General features: G+C 42.3%; 1 protein-coding gene across 1 annotated transcript in view; it reads left to right on the top strand.

Moving 5' to 3' along the window:
* Nucleotides 1-20968, top strand: part of tenm1 (teneurin transmembrane protein 1) — a 246359-nt gene that overhangs the window by 223500 nt on the left and 1891 nt on the right. Inside the window, exons 26-37 of the mRNA XM_033632857.2 lie at nucleotides 1860-1947; nucleotides 3518-3714; nucleotides 6626-6939; nucleotides 7531-7703; nucleotides 9349-9593; nucleotides 10397-10690; nucleotides 11968-12212; nucleotides 12912-13054; nucleotides 14842-15053; nucleotides 15653-15954; nucleotides 17642-18348; nucleotides 19063-19205. Of these exons, the coding sequence (XP_033488748.1) occupies nucleotides 1860-1947; nucleotides 3518-3714; nucleotides 6626-6939; nucleotides 7531-7703; nucleotides 9349-9593; nucleotides 10397-10690; nucleotides 11968-12212; nucleotides 12912-13054; nucleotides 14842-15053; nucleotides 15653-15954; nucleotides 17642-18348; nucleotides 19063-19205 (3063 nt within the window). The remainder of the gene's footprint in view (nucleotides 1-1859; nucleotides 1948-3517; nucleotides 3715-6625; nucleotides 6940-7530; nucleotides 7704-9348; nucleotides 9594-10396; nucleotides 10691-11967; nucleotides 12213-12911; nucleotides 13055-14841; nucleotides 15054-15652; nucleotides 15955-17641; nucleotides 18349-19062; nucleotides 19206-20968) is intronic.

The following is a 20968-nucleotide window of genomic DNA, read 5'->3' as shown; positions in this document are numbered from 1 at the left end:
GAGTATTCAAAGAGAAACTTTGTCGATTTTCAACCAGCTCTGTCATTGCAGTGTGAGTAGTGTGTGCAAGCAACAGTCTGGCTGAGTGTTGCCCGCAAATGAGTGGGGAACTCTGGGGTCCTCGCAGCACAGGCGGAAGCCAAAAAGCGTTCATCTGCACACACTGCTCATGACAAAGCTGGTTGAAAATCTGCAAAATTTCCTTTAAAAGACTATTAAAAAACAAATAAACTCAGGGGAGGCGTACACATCTGAACAAGACACATACCGTAAAGGAGATTTGTCGGTGAAGATTCTCAGTCATCCAGGTCATGGTAATTATAAATGCTATATTGTAGGCAACTGGACTTGCTTGCGTACTTGAAGACGTTTCGCCTCTCACCCAAGAAGCTTCTTCAGTTCTAAATGACTGGTGCGGAGTCACAGGCTTTAAACTCTGTGTGGGTGTCAACCCTTACAGAGTCATTGAGGTCACACATGAGCTCTTAGTTTCAAAGTCGTTAAGGTCACATGTGAGCTGTTGGCTGTTGGCCCACCTGACTATCATTCCTGTCGTTAGGGTCAGATGGGACCAGGTGTGAATGGGTGTGACGTCGTCTGGGGAGCGATCCCAAGACTGCATTGTAGGTGACTGATAAGTGGTGTCGTAGGCCGCCTCCACTGATGATGGCTTCTTCCACGCCTCCTTCAAACCATCTTTCTTCTCTGGCCAAGACGCGAACATGGCTGTCCTCGAAGGAGTGTCCCGTCTCCTTCAGATACAAGTGGACAGCTGAGTCTTGACCTGAGGAGCTGGCTCTCCTGTGTTTGTGGAGTGGTTGTTTAGTTTAACCAGTGTACAAATCTGTGCATTCCTGGCTGCACTGAACTGCATACACTACATTACTCTGCTTATGCCTGAGTAGGTAGGGGAGGTAGAGGGGCATCGAAACCCAACGTCCTGCCTCAAAGAAGAGAGATGAGAGGAGATGGAGTTCCTCAGTATTTTTGATAAGGGTGGTGTTCAAAGCCACTGATGAACTCAAGCTGTGTTGTTTCACAGTGCGCCCAGGGGCAGCCAGTCATTGGGCCTTGACGTCTGGCAGTCCGCTTTCATCATGCGTAAGTGGGCGTGGTTTTGTCTGAAGTGGGTTGGAAAAACAGTAGATGCAGTCTGCTTCCGTCAGTAACAAAAACTCCACCTACCAGCATCTCTAAAGTTCTCTAATTAACAAGTACATCTTGTTTTTTTTAAAAAAAACAAGACACGTGTTAATTACTGAGCTTCAGAGGTGCTCTACAGACCTGAGAGTCGTATTCTTATCTCTCCACAAGAAAGCAAATATTTTGCGTGCTCTCCTAGGACCAGTTAAGAGGCATTTCCCCATCAAAATCAAACTGTTGGTGCAGCAGTTTTAAACCTCATTTATAGCACTCTCCATCAGGACAACCAGTTTAATTTGTTTGGAGAGCTGGTTTTCAAGTTGCAAAGATTCATCAATCTGTCAACAAAGCCCCATTTAGGCCGAATAGGGAACGTTCTCACACGCTGAAGATACATAAACTCTTTTGTTTTCCTTGAATTAAAAAAAAGGCACCTGAGATATCATCTCGGATTGTTTGGTTGAAACACCAGCACACAAATGCAGCCAAAATACACTGTCGTCAATTTCCTTTTATTTCATTTTAATATCATCAATCTGTATTTCCAGCTCAGGTTTTTTTATGAAACGACCATCGTTATCATGTTTGTCGGAGAGATTAGACATAACAAAGCTGTTGAACATTGTCTTCTCTTGAACAATAATCTCTCACAGCATTTTGTAAGCCGTGTGTGACGTTTTTTTTTTTTTCTTCTTTTTTTTTTTAACACTTCACAGGTGTCAACCAACGGGGAGATATCGGTTATCTCTGGAGCCCCCACGGACTGTGACTGTAAGATAGACCCCAACTGTGACTGCTTCTCTGGTGGGTCATCAGACACATGCACACCCTATGTGAGAGTATTAGATTATGTCTAATAGTATTACACTCCTAAAAACAACTTGTAACTTCACTTAAAAGTCTTATCAGATCATATCATACTTGGCCTGGTTCAGATGTGTAAGGAGGGAAACAAAACAAGAAAAGCTTTGGCATAACTTAAACGAATTGAAATTGTCAGTGTGTCTTGATATTGAGTGATTGCATCTTGCTGCCTGTGTGTCCCTGCTGGCCAATAGTTTTATTAGCAGTGCTCGAAAGGGAACTTTTTCTCTCTTGACTGTCTCCTCCATTGCTTTCTTCTCCACTTGAATGTGTCTAAATTATTTATTTGAGATGGAATTTTAATATCTAAGAAGGACTGTTTTGACTCTCCTTGAAAAAATAGGAAAAATTATGATAATGATGTTTGTGTAAATGATAACAATATACAGAAAGAAATGACTATCTATAATGTCACAATGGAAAAGTAAGTGGATGTAATTTGACTTTGTGAGTGTTGGATATACAGAAAGAGCGTGGGTACGGTGGGGAATGTATTTGTATTCATGGGAGGCTCCTTCTTCGCAAAAACCTCCAGCTAAATTTCAGTAGGAACCAGCTTGAGAGAAACCTTTCAAATCCATTCAAATTACAGCTGGTGAAAGAAAAAGCCCTCGTCTAGCTGCTGAAGGTTTTTAACTGCTTGGTGTATCATGGAGGGGCACCTGAAATGTAATAAATGGAAGACGAAAAGGACGAAACAAATATGCCAATGTTTTTTTGACAGTTAGGCCGTGCTTTCATTGTAAGTGTCGGAGGATGTGATTTTATCATTTAATTCTGCTCATAAAAATCAGTCTCTTTTTTATTCAAAATGGAAGGAAGTGTCTCTCCCATGCCACAAGCCAATGGGTTGTAACCATCCCTATTTCTTGGGTTGTACTTTGCATATTTTCAATCATGTCTTGCTGTTAACAGATGATTACTCTTCAGAGGCTTTCCGTTTCCATCCCTTCACCGAAGACAGTCACACAGTGTCTTTGAACATGCACGCATATGTGAGCACACACCCACAAATACAAACAGACATGAATGCACGCGCACATAGAAGACACACGCACACATAATGTGCATGCTGTCAAGAGATAAACTGCCACCCTGCTGCCTGCATAGACCCATCAGAGGCCCCAGGCCTACTGCTGACAGCATCTAAAGGGCCTCACCCGGCTGTTATCCAGCTGTGCTACCAAAGACATCTGAATGCATTCAGTCACCCACTACCACCGTCTGATAAGACTGAGGTCACTATCAAGGTGGTCATATCAACTCCATTGGGAAGGTACGGCATCCCAACAAGTCCGAGTCCTGAGCTAAACTGATAAACGTTTAAGCGGCACCATGGGATCTTCATATTTTGCAAAGCTTGTGTGTGCCAGTTGTGACTTCTCTGCCTCTATAAAGAATAATTTGTATTTCTCAGTGTGTTCATAACCGAGGGTGCCTTTGCTTGCGCTATTTTGTTGATAAAAAGTTTGTCATCATCTAAATAATATCTTTTTGTTTTTCTTATCAGGAGATGGAGGATACGCCCGCGACGCTCGTCTCAAAGCTCCCTCTTCTCTAGCCGTGGCCCCCAATGGCACCCTGTATATTGCTGATCTGGGCAACATCCGGATCAGAGCTGTAAGCCCCAACCAGCCTCAGCCCAGCCCAGCCGGACTGGTGGAGATCAGCTCCCCACTGGACCAGGAGCTCTATCTCTTCAGCCAGGTACACAGTGCCTGAGCTTTGTGTATTTGCATGTAAAATATATAAGTACTTGAGTACAATATCTCAGTATAGGTCAGACTGAGGATAAGACATTTGTATGAACACAGTTATTACCATATGAATTTTAATACAAATAACAAAACTTCATTGTCCATAATGTGGAAATTTTCCTTTGGGTCCACCGTAACACATGCCATAAGACATATATGAAATCGTACATTCACCATAGCACATTCCATAAAAAAATCATATGTACAACAACATAACATACATACATACGACAACTTAATGATTTTGTGTGTGTAGCTCAAGTGATTCAAGATTCAAGAACTTTATTGTTAATATGCAAGTGTAATAAAATGGGTCATCCTGAAATGGTCCATACCATAAATCTAAATATATTAATATAAATATATTTTGTACTTAAGTAATGTGTTAAGTGTTTACTAAGATTACACATTACTAAATTTAAAAAAGCTACTCCTGACATGAGTTGTTACTGAATATTTACTGCCTGGTGTAATGCTGGCTGTTAAGAAGCTAACTAACTGGATAAAGCTAACATTAGCTTGCTCACCTGACTCATTTAGAGCGAAGAGTAAAACACGTGATATGGACTAAATTCAACATACATTAGTTGACACTTTCATTATGATGAGACCTGGGATGATTTTAAATTACATTTCATGAAAATTAACAATATAGCTCATATTGAAAACTAAACGCTAAAAACATGACCAAATGATGTCAGCTAGGTAAGCATAATCAGATGTTACAGATATTACAAAAAACATTGTTGCAACATTGTTGTGTTATTTTTGCTACATCTTGTGATTCAGTAATGACTTCCTGTTTATACAGCTGCTTTGAAGTCTTTACTAGCGAAAACATTTGTTAGGTTGTAACCGTGCAACACAATTTAGTAATTCACTAGTTTAAAACTACAGTAGTTTGCTGTCACTAAGATCTCAGAAAGGACTTTCGACTTCACATTCAAGGTTCTTTTGTTTTTAAAGCCATACATAGGCTGGCACCCCTGTACAAGTCAGAAATTCTCTGCTCCTCCTCCAACTTTGTCCTCGCGACAGTTGCTTTTAACTATTCCCTGACTGAGGCCAGTGGGTCAGGGAGACCATGCCTTTGCAGTGGAAGCTCCAAAGCTTTGGGGGGCCGACGTCATGATGACGTCATTTGATAGCTGGAGGCAAAACACGACTCACCACCGCAGGGCTGTGGGCCACATTAGAGTCTTAAAATATTGTCTTGCTGTGTTATCAGGCCCAGAATAGAATGAGTCATAGCTCAAAACTTAAATTTTGTCAAATGTTTGTTAAATGCTATAGGACAAAAGGACTGGAAGAGGCAATCATCAAAAGTGACCACATATGCAGCGCGCACTTCATATCAGGTTAGGGGAAAAGTATTTCCTGTTGTAGGGATGAATAATGTTTAGTGTATTAAGGGTTATCATGTCCATCTAATCAGAAATTATGGAGGTATTAGGAGGAATATTAGATTTCTCAGTAACACTAACTTTTTAGTGCATTAGCTGATGTTAGCTTTGATAGCAAAACAAACTGGATGAGGTGTCGTCCTTCTTTAGAAGATTGGCATAGTAATGAACCATATAGCCGGCCTTCCCACCTTCAGCAATCCTGTCAAATCACACTGCTCCATCTCCCCAGACAGAGGGCCTAGAGTGCGCTCTGCCACTCCGAAAGGGCAGTGCTCTGGATAACTGAATAGTACATTCTGACAGTGCTGCGAAGGGTCCAGTTTGTGCCAGAGTGTGCTCTGGTACTCGGAATAAATATTTCCTATTGAACTCAGAGAAACTTGTGTCATCTTCCTTCTATGTTGAAAACAGAACTTGCTGGGCAACTGTTTTGCCTCCAGCTAAGCTCTGGCCACCAAAAAATATCATACTGTTAAAAACAGTAAAAGGGTCTGTAGTCTTCTGCTTTCATTCAAATAATCCCCACCATTGATAGAAACAAGACAAAACTGAAGACATATTTTTTTTTTTGTATTTGTCAAAAATTGATCTCACAAGTTTTGTTGTGTTTCAGTTAACATGCTATGACATTGCCTTGTGACTTTCCATTGCCATTTAGGGGTGTAAGAAAACATTGATACACTTGAATATGGCAATACTATGTTTTGTGATACTCTATCGGTTCTCAAAAACACTATTGATATTTTATCAATATTATTAATAGTTTACATGCAAAAATTTGTGACAGTGGTTTTTTCTGTGTTGTGTTAAACCTCTGAGTGCTGGCAAGAAGTGTTATAATCTATCTTCAGCCATCTGACTCTTCCACTCCGATGTAACAACATATCGCTAGCATGAAGACAAAGAACACAGGCCTTAAGTTAGACATTTAATTAGCTTTTTTTTAAAAAATGCAAAAGGCTAAATTACCTTGCTTACAGTTTTACAATATATCACAGTATATTAAATCGTAACCCCTCTATCATGAGAAATATCATATCATGAGATTTTTGCCAATACACAGCTCTATTGCCATTGCTTGTTCTTTGTTATTACCAGCCACAAAGGTTCGACAGCTAGTGTTGTTTCACTTTGTGTGTGTGTGTGTCTGTCTGTCTGTCTGTCTGTCTGTGGTCAGGACAAAATGTCGTCCACACCACAGAAGCAGTTCTGAGAACTTTGTCAAGTGTCAACCCCAGCGCAAGATGGTCTCATATTTTATTTATTTTATGTTTTTTACTCGCTATTGTCGTGCTGTTCATTTTAACTGTCCCACTTTTCTGGTTGACTCCAGTTGTTTTAACTGTGCTGTATAAATAAACTGTGACCTGACACTTTTATGAACTAATTAATGGATTAACAAAAAGCGGGTGTAACCTAATCCTGACAGCTGTCTCTCTCTTCTTTTCACCACAGAATGGTTCCCACATGTTCACCAAACACCTGATCACCGGCCACTACCTGTACAACTTTACTTACGGCACGGACGGTCAGCTGTTAGGACTGACGAGTCGCGACGGGCATGGCCTGCAGGTGAGGAGAGATGCCCACGGAGTGCCTCTCTGGCTTGCACTACCTGGTGGACAGGTGTACTGGCTGTCTCTTAGCAACAGTGGAACACTGAGGAAGGTGTCAGCCCAAGGCCATGACATCGCCCACATCACTTACCATGGCAACACAGGTCTCCTAGCAACCAAGAGTGATGAGAACAGTTGGACCACTGTTTATGAGTAAGTTTTTTTTCCTCTGCTTATTGTGTTCTCATTTTTTTCTGTCTTTTTTTTCTGTTCCCCTCCTTCTTCTCCCTCTCACTTTTTCTTTCACGTATGGTTGCTTGGCACTGAATGCATGTATGGACCTGGGATTGCATGTATGCAAAAGTGTTTTAATGTGAGACAGAGCTTGTGAAATGTGAGTGCCATCTGGTGGTTGTCCATCACTGTAGGAAGCTGGAGAGACTTTTTTTCTGTGCCGACTTTGCTTAAGTGGCTGATTAGCTGAAGGACGTCGCTGCAACACTTTGATCACACACATGTTCAGTATCACACATACACTACACACACAAAAACACATCCTTCTGAATTATTCACCACTGCCAACCGAGTCTCTGTCTCAAATTCCACAGCTGGATAATTACACATATAAATCATAGTTGACACTTACTCTGTGCTGTTGTTTGTGTATGACAGGGGAAAACAGAGTGATAGTGAGTATGCATGTGTGCTCCTGTGAGCGTACGGCCATATTCATTTGTCCAAGGGGGACAGCTATCTGTCCGTGTTTGTGCTTGTACATCACCGTCTTTGTGTTTATTCTCGAAGGTACAACAGCGAGGGCCGCGTGACCAACATCACCCTCCCCACGGGTGAAGTGAGTGGTTTCCACGGCAACCTCGAACGCTGGTCTCGGGTGGAGGTCGAGGCGTCCAACCGTGAGAACTTTGTCACCAGCACCAACTTGTCTGCCAGTGACACCATCTACACGTTCAGACAAGGTACAGCATCATGGCGCGTTGCCACGTGTTTCTCTGTACACCTCCTTAGTCAGTAGGAGCTTTGGTAACTGTGAGAAGACTAAGGAGCTTACGCAGAGCCAAATATTGAGGCACAGATGTAATGCCCCCATGTATTCAAATGTTGACACTTAGGAAAGACTAAGGCCTCACCACAATGCATCACCCCCATCTAGTTTACCACAAACCTGCCAAAAGGCCGTTTATGACTCATCTGGAGGGAACTAAGCCGTAGACAACATACACAGATATATAAGGATGGCTAAGGGCATGGTGATGTTTAAAAATGTATGACTGGCAAACTGCAGTAATGTGGCTGTTGTTCTGGTCAGGTCAGACACACTGACCTGTGGTTTTTCATTCGTCTTCATTGGCTGCACTGAATGTGTGCACGCGAGATTCACAACTTGAAAAAGGATTTATTCCTTTCTATAAATAATTCACATATGGATCTGATGTGACCTCTTTACATAACCACACTAATGGGCAGTTAAAAAAAAAAAAAAAAAAAGCACAATTTATTTTTGTATTTACAAAAAACAGGCAGATCCAACTGACTTGTGAAATGCCTTAATGACCACGGGAAAAAATGGAAGAGAGGGCAGAGATGAGAAGAGGAGAAAATGAGAGTGGAGTGGAGAAGCCGCTCATGGGAGCAGTTTCCTCTCATGTCATCCCTTTAATTGCTTTCTAGCAGTTGTCACAATGACAAGACTGCAGGGAGAGAAAAGCTTCTCCAACACGCACGCAAATACACTCGCAGGCACGCAGGCATGTGCGTAGTGCTACAGTATGACAGACCTGCCAGGGAAGAGTTGAAATGACCCGCTATTTTAAAGTGCCCCCCCACCCCCTTTTTACTTCCACCACCAACAAACTCTCTTGGTCTCTTCCTGCCTCAGAGCCAACAATAACCATATGTACAGAAAGAGGTTTTATAGTAGTGAAGGGACTAGAAGTTGCTATCTAGTTTATTAGCTGCATTAAATTTTATGGTTAAAATATAGTTTATGGTTATTTTTTTGCAATTTTTTATCAGTTGTGTTTTAGAAATGGTAAAGGCATGAGACAAAGTGATATTTGCATGTGTAAATTCTGTATCAAATCTTAGTCAGAGTACTAGAGAAATGAAAGAACAGCTTCTGAGAAACCTTTGCCAATGTGTGAAAATCTGCCAAGGCCAAGCACCTCTCCTTTACTCCCCCTCTTGTTCCTCCTTTGTCTCTTCCTCTTTTTATTGCTATCTCTCTCTCACTATGTGTCCATCTATCTCTCTTTCCCCTGCTCTCTTTTTGAATAGCTTACATTTTTCGAAAGATACAATAGCAGATAGAGTACAGCGCTAATGTTGCAGAAAAAATTCTTAAAAACACTCAGATTTTAGCAATTAATTCAAACAAAGCGTCCGTACAGAAAGCCAGACTTGTATTCAGTGCATTCATGTAGTCTGCTACTGTATCTCTCTCATTGATTTTTCTCAAGACCGTTTTTTTGAGAGACAGTGACTGATGTTTTTTTCACACTTTTTTTCATCTGTTGCTGCACATTGACGTCCTTGTGTGCTTTTGTGGTTTTGTGTGCTTTTGTGTTTGTGTATCTGTGACCCGCACGTGCAATCGACCCCCAGACCATGCTCAGAGTTCATACAGAGTCAGTGCTGACGGGTCTTTCCTTGTGACGCTGGCGAGTGGAATGGAGCTGTCACTCATCACGGAGCCCCTCCTCCCCGGAGGCATGGGTGGAGGAGTAAGTCCGACGGCCAGCCGCTGCAACATCAGCCTGCCTGGAGATCATGCCCCCAGCCTGATAGAGTGGAGGCAGCGGAAGGAGCAGAGCAAGACTAACTACAGCACTTACGAACGCAGGCTCAGGGTAAACCACTAAATCACCAACTTATTCTTCAGCTAACTCTGATAATAGAAATAGAGAGCCCACTTCTCTAGATTTATCACCACACAAAGACAGTATGCATTAACACACTGTGGTAACAAGTAAACATCCAAACAGCAGCCAAATATCATAGAAACCCCTGTGTGAATAGGTCAAATTGACATCACACACCCTGGAAGTGCTCAGAGTTAACCACAAGTTGTGCAATCTGACCTTTGCACACTCCCATCAACAATAACAAAGAAATGTCACTTCTCAGTGTATTCTATTTAGTGGATGTTACATTTGTTTTTGTGCCAAACCTACACCGTGCCACAGCTTGTTGTTACACAACATGTTAGATGTTTTGAATGATTAATGACGTCACCAGGAGCGAGCTGATAGGTCAAGTGACTCGGAACCCGTTAGCTGTACTTTCCACAAATCACACGCCGACTGCAACTCCTCTTCTCTTTTTCCTTGGCACAGAAAGTACACGGCACAAACAGAATATTTCATAAGGACATTTTATCTGATGCGTACTAATTAATTAGCAGTCCTCGGGCCTTGGTTCTTCACTTGTTCACAAGGCAATTTATTGTTATTATGCAGGTCCAGTTTGCTCTAAATGTCACAATTAATTCATCTAAACTAATGAAAATGCTGGTTGTCTCAGACATGCCACTTCATTTATATTTGTATGTCTGTGGCCTTATTTAGAATTGATGATGATTATAAAGCACTAAAACAAAAAAGTTACATTTTGTTCTCCCTCTAGCTGACACTTTGCTGATTTTCTTTTTCAGGCACATAACAGGAACCTACTGTCCATAGACTTTGATCAGAGCACCAGAGTAGGGAAGATCTATGATGACCACAGGAAGTTCACCCTCCACATTCAGTACGACTCACTGGGACGGCCCGTGGTCTGGTCCCCCAGTAGCAAATACACCGAGGTAAACATCAGCTATTCTGGTGGAGGACTGCTATCAGCCATTCACCGTGGAGACTGGTCTGAACGGCTGGAGTATGAGAACGACCGGGTGGTGTCCAGAGCCTGGGTCAACGGCAAGATTTGGAGCTACACATACGCAGACAAAGTAAGTGCTGCACATATAGAAAACATGTTCATGGGAGTGGAGTGATAGATGGTTTCTGCCCGTTTCATGCTGAGATTTGTTTGATGGCTTCACTCCTGTTTGTTTTTGTCTTTGCTGTTCGCAGAAATCTAACACATCTGCTCTTCCTTTGCTCACTGCTTCAAGGTTATCGCAGCTGAAAGCAAAAGTAACACTCAAAGTATAAAAAAGCACCTGTTATGTGAAATGAAAATAACAAATTCAAATCATATACAGTACTATACTACCAACCATCCTTTAATGTTTCTTTTTTTCTCCCTTTGAAGTAGCCATCGGGTTCCATTCATTTTTACTTGTCTATGAAAATCAATTTGCAGTGATGATTATGTCAGAGTTCAGTTATTGTGCAGACGCTTTTAAATCAGTCTGCACTTATAGCTGCATGACTACACAACAGAATCATAGCTTTGAGAGCAGTGAAAGCAGACAAGATGTTCATTGTGATGAATTACATAACTCAAGCAAGTTTCAAGGCTTTCTAACTTGATTTTCACAGAGTGCTGAAAAGAAAAGAAACCAATAGTTTCCGGAAAGTGCTTTGAAAAATGGTTAGAAATACTGTATGGCGCATGTATTTTTTTAGTAAAGGGGATAAAACATGTAAAGAGGTATGTTTTTTCAAGTGTGTGACGAAGCTGAAAACTACCACAAGCTATAATTTCCGTCCTTGAAATTAATTAAAATATTTAATGGAATGATATTCAGCCCTGAAATCTATTTCGTGTCAGATTTTGGTCCAAGACAAAATTAGAGCATAAATGAGCTTATATTACAGAACCATCTTGAAATTAATAACACCTGTATGTATTATTAATACATTAATATTATACCTCACGGTTAAATAGAAAGGTATTTTTACACAACATTGTTTTATTGCAGTTCAAACTGTTCAAATGTCTACAGGACTGCAGGCACAGATCTTTAAAGCCAGCCTGAAAAGTAAAATGAAAAATTCAACTGTAAACAAAACTGCTGAAAAAACCCAGAGCTCCAGTTATGGTGATTTTTTTTTTTTTTTTTTTTTTTTTTTTGTTTAGTTTAAGAATTAAACGGCCTTCAGTGACTAACTGAAAAATGAATGGTCCTTTGGTTAAAACCAAGGTTGTCTCTGAAGTGCAGACATTTTCACCGCATGACATTGAAATTAAAGAATATACCAGACAGAGACAGAAAAGGCTCATCACACCACAGAGCCATGGTATTATAACTCAGCTGTGCATCCTTCTGTGTTCTTGCAGTCCATTATGCTGCTCCTGCATAGCCAGCGGCGCTATGTCTTTGAATACGACCAAACGGACCGTCTGGTTGCCGTGACGATGCCCAGCATGGTGAAACACACCCTGCAGTCGCTCCTGTCCGTTGGCTACTACAGGAACATATACACTCCTCCCGACAGCCAGTCCTCCTTCATGCAGGACTACACCCTGGATGGGCGGCTGCTGAGGACTCAGTACTTGGGAACAGGACGCAGTGTCATCTACAGGTGCGGCACACATCGCAGAAATAACACTGGCTGTTGGTTTTATCGGTTAATTTGAGGAGGCAGTGCAGTGTGGAAGAGGTGACACTAGCGGTTGGATTTTGATGAAACTTTGAGGCATTATGCATCTTGGCACTATAGTCAGCCATATAAAAACATAGCACTGATTAGCTTGATGAAGGTGCTATAATTAAAGGCTAATCTCAGATATTTAAAAGCCCTATTAAAGTCTAGCTGACACAAAACGTGCCACACACCCAGCTGTCCTTACAAATGACTCTGATTGGACTAATGGAGAGACTGATTAAAGGTCACATTTTTTATCATCACACTATGTCAGACACCGACGATCTGATTTTGATGAAAGTTGGAGGACTGATTCGGGCAGTGTTCTGGCATTTAACATTTTTAATACTCATTGGCTCGATGGGGACAGGATAATAAATGGCCCCATTTTTGAGATTTGAAAGGCCGTAACTGCCACAGCAGCCGGTTTGATTTTGATGAAACGTTAAGGGATGATGCAACTTGTTCCTTAATAGCCCAAGGGATTTTTGTATTATTCATGAGGTGTATAGCATGTTTACTTAACATTGAAGTTCAAATATTTTACTGTATTTTACATTTTCCACACTTCCACAGAAGCTATCATCTGTTGTATTATATTGTTCCTTTCTTCATTTTACATTTTTTTCTCTCAAGGTATACACCAGCAGCACGTCTCTCTGAGGTGGTTTATGACTCCACCCTGGTGACCTTCACTTACGACGAGGCCTCTGGCACTGTCAAGACCATTCATCTCACCCATAATGGCTTCATAAGCTCCATACGCTATAGACAGACAGGTACGTATACACATGCTCTCGCAGCACATACGCGCTAAAGGGGCCAACGGCTACAAATTTAAAATATTTACAATGTGCGATGAGTCATCTTTAAATGGATGATTTAAAAGGATCTCCCTGAGCATAAAACCGTCTTAAGAGCACAACTCAAAGCGTTTGTACTGTGACTAGACTGCATGATCGCGCGTCTTAAGCCAGATTTGTTGGGCGGTATCAAACTCTGTAGTTTGGCTTTGAGTCAGCCGTGGTGCTATTTCATCTGAGACTGATGCAGCCACAGTTAGATGTGCGAATAGGGCCGGGCATGTTAGAGTGGAAGAGACTGTGGTCTACCACAGCTTTAAATACGAGACCACCCCCTGGGCTCCGAGCCACGCTATCTCTTTCTCACCTCCGCAACCAGGCTGCCTGATCAAAGTAAACAAGTGAATGTATGAATATAAGCTAATATGTGGCGGGCTAAGTGTAGGTATACTGCATTTGTGCCGCCTGCATATGAACATTTTCTCATGTTTGTACCCATACATGTGTGCGTAGGAGAGGAAAATCCTGAAATCTCACCTGAGGCCATCAATTATAACCCTAATAACGTGACGATTGTTTCACTTCTGATTCGGAAAATTGGCTAGAAAGACATTGCACTTCATAAATTGCAGTATTACCCAGTAATAGCATTACCATCAATGGGCCCCTTTAGCTGTGGCAGCAGATATGTTCGGAGAACCTTCATTGTTAATACAGTTCACCAATTCCCTCAAGTTACAGAGTCTTTCTAGGGTCGTTGAGAGCGCTCTCATCTCTGCCGCTGGTTCACTTCACATGGCTTTGTGATTGGCTCGCCATGATCAGGTGTCACTAATCTGCGAGGCACAGCTGTGTGTGTGTATGTGTGTGTGTTTATCGCTTTGCCCTCACTGTGAATAGACTCTCACCTTCCTTTAACTGATCTCATTTCAGCAGAACAAACGGAGCCTTGGAGAGAGGAGAGATAGTGGTAATTGTCCCTTGAGAGGAGACAAGGAAGAGTAGGGACCACAAAAAAAAAGTAGAGACAGGGATATAGAGAGGTAGGCGAGAGAGAAAAGGAACAGAAAAGGAGAAGGAAAGATGACAGCTCGGGGAAGTGACAGCTAGAGAAGCGAGACGAACAGACTGCGAGTTCCCTAGGGCTGTAGAAAGCCTCCACCTCACTCTCAGTGCTTCTGCCATTTCCCCATTAGCGCAGGTTTAGAATCAACATTCCACAGAAAATAAAAATAGAAGATGTAATGCTGATCCAGCTCTCTACAGTCTCCAAAGCTAGACACTTAGTCATTTTAACTGCAATCAGAGTCATCTCAAATAGCACCATAATGGTGTTTCATTAGCAGGCCTTTTTCCAAATGGAGGATGAGCTGTAGTAGCGAGCAGCAGAGGTGATGAATGGTGTTGTTAAAGTTGATGTTCTGACATTAAGGAGCACATTGGCCCATCATGGCTATTGTCTTTAGATTTCATTATCTCTCCATATTAAAGGTCACCACTGGAAATGCCATAGAGGTGTGGGGATAGTTAAGATTGAATGGATTGCACTGCGTGTGTCTGTGTTAATGATGTTGAATTAGTCCTTGATTTGAATTAATTAGGCAGGCTTGTACGGGCGGCATGATGGCCAACTGCGACGGCCGTGTGTGCTAATGCAAGTGTGCTGTGTGTTTTAGTTCATACACATGCTGATGTGTGTCTCTGATACTTAAAATATCAGCAAATTTCGCACATGAAACCACTCCTCTGATTCCTCTGCAAAGGTCCCCTGACAAGTCGGCAAATCTTCCGCTTTAGCGAAGAGGGCTTGGTCAACGCAAGGTTTGACTACAGCTACAACAACTTCAGAGTGACTAGCATGCAGGCAGTCATCAACGAGACCCCGCTTCCCATTGATCTGTACCGTTATGTGGATGTGTCGGGACGGGTCGAGCAGTTTGGGAAGTTCAGCGTCATCTTTTATGACCTTAACCAGGTAAGCAGAAGATATACTATAACAGCTTCAAATTGTGCTTTTCATGTTGTCTTAAAGCTGCACTAATCAATATTTCTACATTAATCGGTGTGTGATGTAAAAGCACTGACTCATAGGGATGAACCCAACCAGAGTCATCGCCCAGCTCTGCAGTTCCCCCAATGCTCTACGAAGCTGTTTAGCATCTCTCGGCTCATTGTTTTGATTTTATTGCCCACAGCTTAACCACTCTGGTTCACTCTCACAGCTCTCATCAACTGCCCCAATGCTGATAAACCCACTAAACCTTAGCTACCCAGCACTAAACAGCAGACAGATAAAGTTAGCAAATAACTGGTTAATATATTGGAGCGTTTAGCAGCTAAAGAGCCAGATATTTCCCTCGAGAGTTGATGGAGACCAACACAGAGAAAAGGAGAGTGAATAATGGACTTACATTGTCAAGTTCCCCAAACATGAAAATTAATACTTGAGACATGTATGACATGTATGCTGGATGTCCAATTGTTCACCATAAAAACTTTTAATGCTGTGTAAAGCACCTCAGCCTACATGTTTGTGTTCAGGTGCATGGCTAACTCATCTCATCTGTTGTCCAGGTGATCACCACCCATCTGATGAAGCACACCAAGGTCTTCAACTCTTACGGCCAGGTGGTAGAGGTCCAGTATGAGATCCTTAAATCCATTGCCTACTGGATGACCATCCAGTACGACTCGGCAGGGCGCACAACCACCTGTGACATCAGGGTGGGCGTGGACAACAACGTGACACGCTACACTTATGAGTACGATGCAGACAGCCAGCTGCAAAGTGCCTCGGTTAATGAGCGGCCTCAGTGGCGCTACAGCTACGACCTCAATGGGAACATTAACCTGCTCAGCCATGGGACCAGTGCTAGGTAAGTCGGTACCTACGAGCACTTTAACAGCAATGAATGTGTCATTACAAGTGTACCGCATGTGCTATTAGACTATATTTAGTCTTTCTAGCTACATGGCTTTAGGGATGGAAGTATCAGGATGCCGTGCCATTGTTCCAATGCCTCGTAATTCGAAGCCCGATGTTCCGAAAATGTCCCATTGGCTTAAAAGCCCATTGGTCCAGCAGCCCATTGTCCTGAAAACAAACCCACATTGATTAGAAGGGCCGCTTCTCTGCAAATAGGTTACACACGTCCCCAAACAGAAACACATGGCTAATTATTGTGCAGAATGAAAGCATTGGACCTTTCTACTATGACGAAGGCATGATCCCCCTCTCTCCCCCTCTGGCTGGTTTACCTTGATAATCTTACCCCTACTCCTCAAACCTAAATTTAACCTATACAGTAAACAAAGGCAACAAATACCAGCCAATCAGAGGCAGAGAATGGCGGGTCATGCATTAGCCATAGTCAAACGGTTCGATGACCTCACTCTGCATAATGATTAGCACATTATTGTGCTTCTGTTTGGCCATCGGAGACATGACCCTTCAGAGCAATGTGCGTTTGTTTTTGACAAATGGGCTTTTGGTCCAGTGAGACTGTTTTTGGACTATTGGGGCTTTGAAATTAAGAGCTGTTGGAACAATAGACAGTCCCCAGCCTCAGCTGTACTTTGTGTGAAGTGCTAACTAGAAACTATTTAGATGATGAACATGGTAAACCTAAAATCCCGGATATTGCTGCTGCCATCTTGTGCTGGTAATGTGATTTAGAGTCTGTCTGTGCCAGATCAATCGCAAGTAGTGCCATTGATCATGTGTACACCATGATAGCATCAAGTAATTTTTATAGCATCAAATAACTAATACAACCAAACTCATCTGAGAAACAAAAAAACGTTACTGTGAGCATGTTAGCATTCTGACTTTAGCATCTTGGTCAAAGTACCTCTAAGTACAGCCAAATACGCTCTATAGCAAAGCTGACACATTACAAGCTGCGCCAATGGTATGAAATGGTATACACTTTTGCTCTCTAAAGTGGGCGTGGTCGTCTCTCCCCCTCTGCCTTCCCCCTCATTTTCAAGTGTTGTGAATGTTGTGTGGATGGATGAAAGCAGATTCAAGACAATACAACACTATACAGAGTACAAAGTGAATGTTTGGGCTTTTTGCCACTTGTTTTTATCTGCTAGCAAATATCTGATATCAACCCAGCACAAGATCCTATCAGTTGTTGCCAGATCTTGAGAGACAGAAACGGGTCTCAAACAAAGTTAATTTTCTCCTGATTTGTCATTTTAGTGTCAGAATGTTCAGAAGTTATGTGGCTTGTAAAAAGGGGGGGCTAATATTTACTTGAGTAAATATGGGGGGAAACAATCAATCATAATCTGTGCTCACATTCACTTCTCTCATTAGAATGAATAGACTCAGGACCTGCTGCTAGTCTCCTAAAGGGGCAGTGGAAAAACTCACGAGACAAAGATACAGGAAATTACTCAGCGTCTGCTTTCTGAACTGTCTCTGGAGCAGCCTTACAGAGCTGCCAGCATGGCTGTAAACTGTTGTTAATTTATTTATGTTAGATGTTGTTTTATGAGTTCACAACAGTAACAATTAATGCCATCAGTGAACATACCGGTTTGGTTAAATTCCAGGCTGACGCCGCTGCGTTACGACCAGAGAGACCGCATCACACACCTTGGTGAGTTACAGTACAGCGTGGATGATGACGGCTTCCTCCGCCAGCGAGCCAACGATCTGTTTGACTACAACTCCAATGGCCTGCTGACCCGTGTCTTCAACCGAGTGACTGAGCGCACCGTGTGGTATCGCTATGACGGGCTGGGTCGGCGCGTGGCCACCAAGAGCAGCCAGGGCGAGCAGCTGCAGTTCTTTTATGCTGATCTGTCACACCCCACCAGGGTCAGCCACTTGTACAACCACAGCAGCAATCTGATCACGTCACTGTACTACGATCTTCAGGGCCATCTCATCGCCATGGAACTGAGCAGCGGGGAGGAGTACTATGTCGCCTGCGACAGTGTGGGGAGTCCAAGAGCAGTTTTCTCTAGCAAGGGGCGACTGGTCAAAGAGATCCTCTACACCCCTTACGGAGAGGTCTATCAGGACACCAACCCTGACTTCCAGCTTGTCATCGGCTTCCACGGGGGCTTGTACGATCCTCTCACACGGCTGGTCCATTTGGGCAGGCGGGATTATGACACGTTAGCAGGTCGATGGACATCACCAAATCACGAGCTATGGGGGGAGCTGAGCAAGGAGCCGAAACCGTTTAACGTGTACGCCTTCAAGAATAACTGCCCAGTTGGCAGAGTGGAGGAGGTGACGGAGTTTACTACAGGTGAGTGCCACACAGACACACCTCCGCTCACCAGCACAACACTGAATCAGTGACTCACACGAGCTGCCACATTATAGCTCTTGCACATTTCACTCAGTAGCACCTACTCCCACACACACACACACACACACACACACACACACACACACACTCCTACATGGGAAACATCTGCGATGAAGAGTGTGTGAACAGGGCCCACAGCTAACCACAGGTGAGCTGTGTGGCAGAAAGAAATGATGTGACAGATAGAATGTACTGGCAACAGAAAGGACAGCCATGCCTCTGATCAACTTGTTTTTTTTTTTTAAACACAGGCTGTTATGTTTTGTTCCCTCTGTCTGTCAAGAACATACTGTTTCCCCGAGAGACCAAACAAAACTCAAGTGAGGGAAAGAGATGGAATAGGAACGCAGGAGAATGAATATAGGATGTCGGAGGAGGCGTATGTCCTTCTGGTTAATGGAACATTCATTTGGCCTGTCACGTTTTCCTGCAGCAGGATTGTTTATTACAGAATCTGTTTGTCAGGGAAACACCTGCCGAACCATCTCTGCCACGTATTATGCTCATATATTGTGTGATATCCTGTACGAGGTGTTGCTTCTGTGGCCTTATGACTTTTTGTTTGCTTCACAGTATACATATTGTATTCTAACTTTCTCCCTCCATGCAATTTTCTCTCTTTCTTTTTTCTTTGTGTGTGTGTGTGTCCAGACATTGGTAGCTGGCTGCAGTTATTTGGTTTCCAACTTCATAATGTTGTCCCAGGCTTCCCGAAACCTGAAGTGGGTAGAATGGAACAAACATATGAACTGATGAAGACCCAGACCAAGACACAGGACTGGGACTCCAGCAAGGTGAGCTTTCCACCACTACAAACCCCAGTCACATGCAGTGGTAAGGCTCTTTGAAACTGTGTGTCCCTGCGTTTAATGTTTGGTATATTCAAAATATATGTTAAAAAAAAAAAAATGTTTATGTATGTATTTTTGTTCCCCTCTTTCCTCCTTCTGTAACTCAGTGAAATATTTTCGATGACTCATCTGGGTTCTTCCTAATGGGCAATATGGCTAAAAAGAATGTTTTCTAATATCAGTTTGAGGGCTGAAATAATTAGGAAATCAACCAATTCGTCAATAGAAAATGAACACTTGAAATTTGATACGTTGTCAGTAAAGCCACTTAAAGGGAAAGTCTGGATATTTTGAGGTGGGGCTGTGTGAGGTACTTATCCCTAGTCAGTGTGTTACCTACAGTAGATGTCAGTTGGCACGCCCCCAGTTCGAAGAAGCAGGCTGGAGTACCGCCACAGAAGTTAATGTACTGCTGTGGGCGGGGGCAGCAACAAAACTTACTTTAGTAATCACTTTATTGTAATTTTACCACTTTATCTTGCTGTCAAACAGCTCTTTCGCACAGGCAACTAGAGCCGTTATCTATGCTCTCTTCAAAGCCGCCAGACTCCCTTGACAAAAACAGTCATTTTACCTTAACGAACACAGGAGCTGCTGGTCCACCACTGCTTTAATCGATTAGTTTGTTTGTTATTATGTAACTTTGGTGAATCCACAGTAACCATTTAAACCACCAAAGTCACACAGTAACACAAACTATCTAACTGATTGAGGCAGCTGTAGACCAGCAGCTCCTGTGTTCTGAAAGGTAAAATTACTGTTTTTGTCAGTGGAGTCTGGTAGCTTTGAAGACAACATAGATAATGGCTGCAGTTCCCCATTGGGAAAAGGCTGTCGAGGTAAAGAGGTAAAAATATTCTAAACATAGTGCACACTGAAACTGATAATGATATTTTCTAATTGGCCAAAATACAAATTTTTGCTGCCCCCATCCACAGCAGTACACTGCTTAGCTTCTGTCACAGTACTCCAGCCTGCTTTTCCAAACTGGAGGTGTGCCGAACGACTGCTACTGTACAGTGGCCGTAGATACCTCATACATCCCGAAAAAATTTGAACTGTCTCTTTCAGTCAAACTTTGCCTGGTTCCCAATTCTTAGGTGTAAATATTTGCTGCTTTTATCTGTTTCACATCACGATAAATTGAATATCTTAAAGAATTTGACTGTGGTCAAGTAAACAAAAAAAACCCCGTCAGATTAATTCATTATAAAAATGACTATTAGTTGCAGTCCTGCGTATCACAACATGAGTAAATTTATGTAAAAATGCAAAATAAACTTATGTTCAATTCAATTAACCATTCCACTATCACGCAGTGCATGGGACAAAACTCTGCAGATATGAAAAACAATAACTTTATTAATCCAACTCTGTTATTTTGTTTTTGTGCAATTTATTTTCTCTGCTTTATTAATTTGGTTAGTTTAATTACACAGTATGATCAATTCATCACAGTACGGCTACAAACAATATGCTCAGCCCTAATAGATGTTTTTTTTTATTTTTTTTATCACAGATGTAACAAGTCATTTCGGGAAACACATTGGTAAAAGTAAAGATATTAATTTTGGCTACCTTCCACTCAGGGTTGCCACTTTCCTGCATAGAACTTTTCACAGCAGACATTTTGACTTGTTATTGTAGGAAAAGCACAGGTGTTACTAATTATAACATTAATGACGGCTCTGTTCTATTCAGGGCTG

This window comes from Epinephelus lanceolatus, chromosome 7, assembly GCF_041903045.1.
Source record: "Epinephelus lanceolatus isolate andai-2023 chromosome 7, ASM4190304v1, whole genome shotgun sequence".
Lineage (NCBI taxonomy): Eukaryota > Metazoa > Chordata > Actinopteri > Perciformes > Serranidae > Epinephelus > Epinephelus lanceolatus.
Note: the sequence above shows the minus strand (reverse complement) of the source record. Positions and strands in the feature narration are given on the sequence as shown.